This window comes from Sinocyclocheilus anshuiensis, unplaced genomic scaffold (genome assembly GCF_001515605.1).
Source record: "Sinocyclocheilus anshuiensis isolate Anshui unplaced genomic scaffold, SAMN03320099.WGS_v1.1 scaffold261, whole genome shotgun sequence".
NCBI classification, from domain to species: Eukaryota; Metazoa; Chordata; class Actinopteri; order Cypriniformes; family Cyprinidae; genus Sinocyclocheilus; species Sinocyclocheilus anshuiensis.
In genome coordinates, this window is record NW_015536515.1 from 985,201 (window position 1) to 988,740 (window position 3,540).

The window sequence follows — 3,540 nt, forward strand, 5'->3', positions numbered from 1 at the left end:
AACATATTCCAAAAAGTTTCGCCTAAGGGGCATTTCGATTGTTTGGAAGATTTAGTTAGGGACAACTATAGTTAGTTATATTTAGAGTAAATTTATATGTTAAAGTTTGATTATTTCAGCTTAACTGTGATCATTCATTTGTGTGGTTCTTATTTATAAATTATAAAATAATTTGAGTAGCTTCAATGTACTAAGACTCTTTGTAAGTAGGCATGTAGACTGGGTTTTCCAGGACTGAATATTTTAGTAGTTAAGAGTCCTAGTCCTGACCATATTACAGTGGACCAGCACTTACCGTGTCTCTTTACTCTGAAATCTATTCTTTCCTCTGCGATCAGCTGCTATAAATCCAGCTCAGATTTACATCCGGCCCCTTCAGCACTCTCTCACTTTTCACTTTGTGTCCTATAAGGTTTATTGTGTCCACTGAGCCATTTCAGACACATAAATCAAGCAGCAACGATGCTATAGACTAAAACTATGACCTCCAGAAATGAAAGGTGTAATAAAAAATTAGCGTTTGAATCCAGGAGACGACCATTTACATCAGAAAGATAATACACATCAAATTTGACACTTGGTGGCATCTTTAATAGAAACAGACAATTGAGGACAAAACCAGACTGATAGGTGAAATCTATCACTGCAACAAAGTGTGTTCAACAGAGGACAGTTTGTGTGATTTTAATGTATGCTACCATTCAAAGGTTTAAGGTCAGTAGGATTTTTTAAAAGAAATTAATACTTTTATTCAGCAAAAATGCATTCAATTGATCAAAAGTGACAATAAAGACAAGTAAAAATCCTGAAAAAATATATATATCACGGTTTTCACAAAAAAATATTAGCAGCTCAACCATTTTCAACATTGATAATAATAAATATTTCTTTAGCAGCAAATCAGCATATTAGAATTATTTCTGAAGGATCATATGACACTGACGACTGGAGTAATGATGCTGAAAATTCAGCTTTGCATCACAGAAATACATTTTAAAATATACTGAAGTAGAAAATAGTTATTTTAAATTGTAATAATATTTCACAATATTACTGTTTTTACTGTGTTTTTGATCAGATAATAAATAAGAGACTTCTTTCATAAACATTAAAAAATCTTACAGATTTCAAACTTTTGAATGGTAGTGTGATTGAATGGCTGCTGAAAATTGAGCTTTTACATTTAATTATGAAAAATTTTAAATGAGAAATTACTGACCTCAGAACTTTTAAACGCTAGTGTATTTACATATAAAATGATGTGCATTTCATGTGGTATAAAACACTTTTTTGTTTAAAATAAGACCTCTTTAATATGTGAATTATCTCTCCTACACAGTAATAGAACTAATTTTGTTAAAGTCTCCTGCTTCTCACATATTTCTCCCGAGAAAAACACCCCATAAATCTCACATCTGGCCCCTCCAGAGTTTCAGAAGGAATCTTAACAATGTTTCAAACTGTGTTGAGATTTGCCAAGACATCAAAGCATGCAATCAAAAGATTTCAGTATGAGCTCTTTTTTTCTTATCCAATTCTCCCAAGACCAAATTATCTGAGCTTTGCTATATAAGTATGTTGATACTTATATGGAACATAACTGAGAATTCCTGTACTATGAAAGAGAAACCTCTATAATAAAGTATTCCTCTGGGAGGTCGCAAACTGACACCTGATCACGTCTCTCACCTGAAGCCGTCTCTATATTGCTCTGGACTTCCATTGTTGTAGGTTGAACAGCCAGAGACAGACATGTCTGATTCATATCCTGTCTCCGTCCAGTCAACTCACTGTGCAAGGCCTGTGTCGAACAACACATTAAAGATGCAGAGGTGTGACTTTTAAACTAAATCACAGAGATAAAGCTAGACATTCATTACATCTCATTCCAGACAATTTAGAGGTGGTGAAATTGGAGATATAATTACTCGAAAAGCAATCAGAAAGCAATTCACAAACCCAAACATCAGCTGAGCTGAAAGTGACAAACTGAGAAACAAAATCATTGAACCAGAGGGAAGATGTTTTGCGGTCAATATCAGAAGGAAAACTTTTGATTAATCCTGTATGGTTTTTAACTGATAAAGCAAGATAATACCACCAACAAACCACATGCAATAATGAGCCGCAGACTCTAATAATCATATTAAAAAATTAATATGCGGAATAAATGAGGTACTTTACTGTAAAATACTGTTTAATTCAATCACCGCTATATATAAAATTACTTTATAATGTTGTTTACTGCTATTATTATGAGAGGTCTGTTTGTCAAGACAGACTTATTGCAACAGATGTAAATAATGCAATGTTTTAATGCAGTAAATACAATAAACGGCAACGATAAACAGTGCTGTGCATCTAAAGGACATCAATAATTCAGCAGAGCAAAAACAAACAAAATGATATCACAGCCTCTGTTTGAGGAACAGTAATCAAGGGGTTTCATTATTTTGTATTGTATCTTTTTATTAAAGTAGAAAAATCTATATTATCAAAAGACTGCAAGATGCCTGTTTATGCAAAGGAGGAGGTGCTGGGTACAAAGTGGAAAATTATAAGACATTATGTATAAAAAAATATGACTACATCACTCAAAATAGACTGTAAGTGTTTAGCTCTCATACTAGTGAGGTTTAATGATCCTTAAAATCAGAGATGCCTTTTCTTAGTTTAACCTGTTAACACGCACACACACACAGTGTAACTGACCGTACAGTAGCCTTGTTTCTGCAGTAAAGTATGTACATCTTCTCCCACCGGCCTCTGCCTTGTCAGCTCCTCATCTTTCAGCTTTACCCAGAACCAAAGCTCTTCAAGGATGGCTATGAGTCCTGTCCATTTCTCCGCACCGGCCTCGAAACACTCTCTGAAAGAACATGACAGTTTGAAGGAAAGTTCAGGACATTGGAGGAATCCGTTTGTTTATATTGCTGGATATATTGCACAAACCTTCTCGAGGCTATATGAATGTGGTCCAGATCTCCAAACTTATCAAGCTCTTGTGCCATGGTATTCGGGATCTGACCCCCCAGTGCCCTTTTAGAAAGATCAGTCTGGGTATCAACATCTGTCTGAATGTCCTGAGGAGAAATAACAGCATGCAGAACTGAAATTGCACCAATTCAAACAAATCTCAATAGACTCTGATTAAGTGATCGTCCCCTTGGTCTGTGTGGCCTATAAATAGGACTAAAATGAAGAGAAAATAATACTGCCTCTATAACTGTTTAAAGTAATAGTCGACCCAGAATTTTACATTTCCTGAAAATTTACTCACCCTCGGGCCATCCAAGATATAGATGAGTTTGTTTCTTCATCGGAACAGATTTGGGGAGATTTAGCATTACATCACTCGTCAATGGGTCCTCTGCATTGAATGGGTGCCGTCAGAATGAGAGTCCATTTGTTTATTACATTTGTTTTTTAATTTGTTTATTAAACATGCAGCTTTTCATCTCACATGACTGGACTGGAGTGGTGTGGATTACTTGTGGATTTTTGTGATGTTTTTATCAGCTGTTTGGACTCTCATTCTGA

General features: G+C 35.1%; 1 protein-coding gene across 1 annotated transcript in view; it reads right to left on the reverse strand.

Annotated features, from left to right (window-relative positions):
• Positions 1-564: 564 nt before the first annotated feature.
• The window catches only part of LOC107693002 (utrophin-like), a 9,088-nt gene continuing 6,112 nt past the window's right edge, over positions 565-3,540 (reverse strand). Inside the window, exons 2-5 of the mRNA XM_016492252.1 lie at positions 2,953-3,083; positions 2,713-2,869; positions 1,690-1,801; positions 565-587 (exon numbers count right to left, since the gene is read on the reverse strand). Coding sequence (XP_016347738.1) covers positions 565-587; positions 1,690-1,801; positions 2,713-2,869; positions 2,953-3,083 — 423 coding nt within the window. The remainder of the gene's footprint in view (positions 588-1,689; positions 1,802-2,712; positions 2,870-2,952; positions 3,084-3,540) is intronic.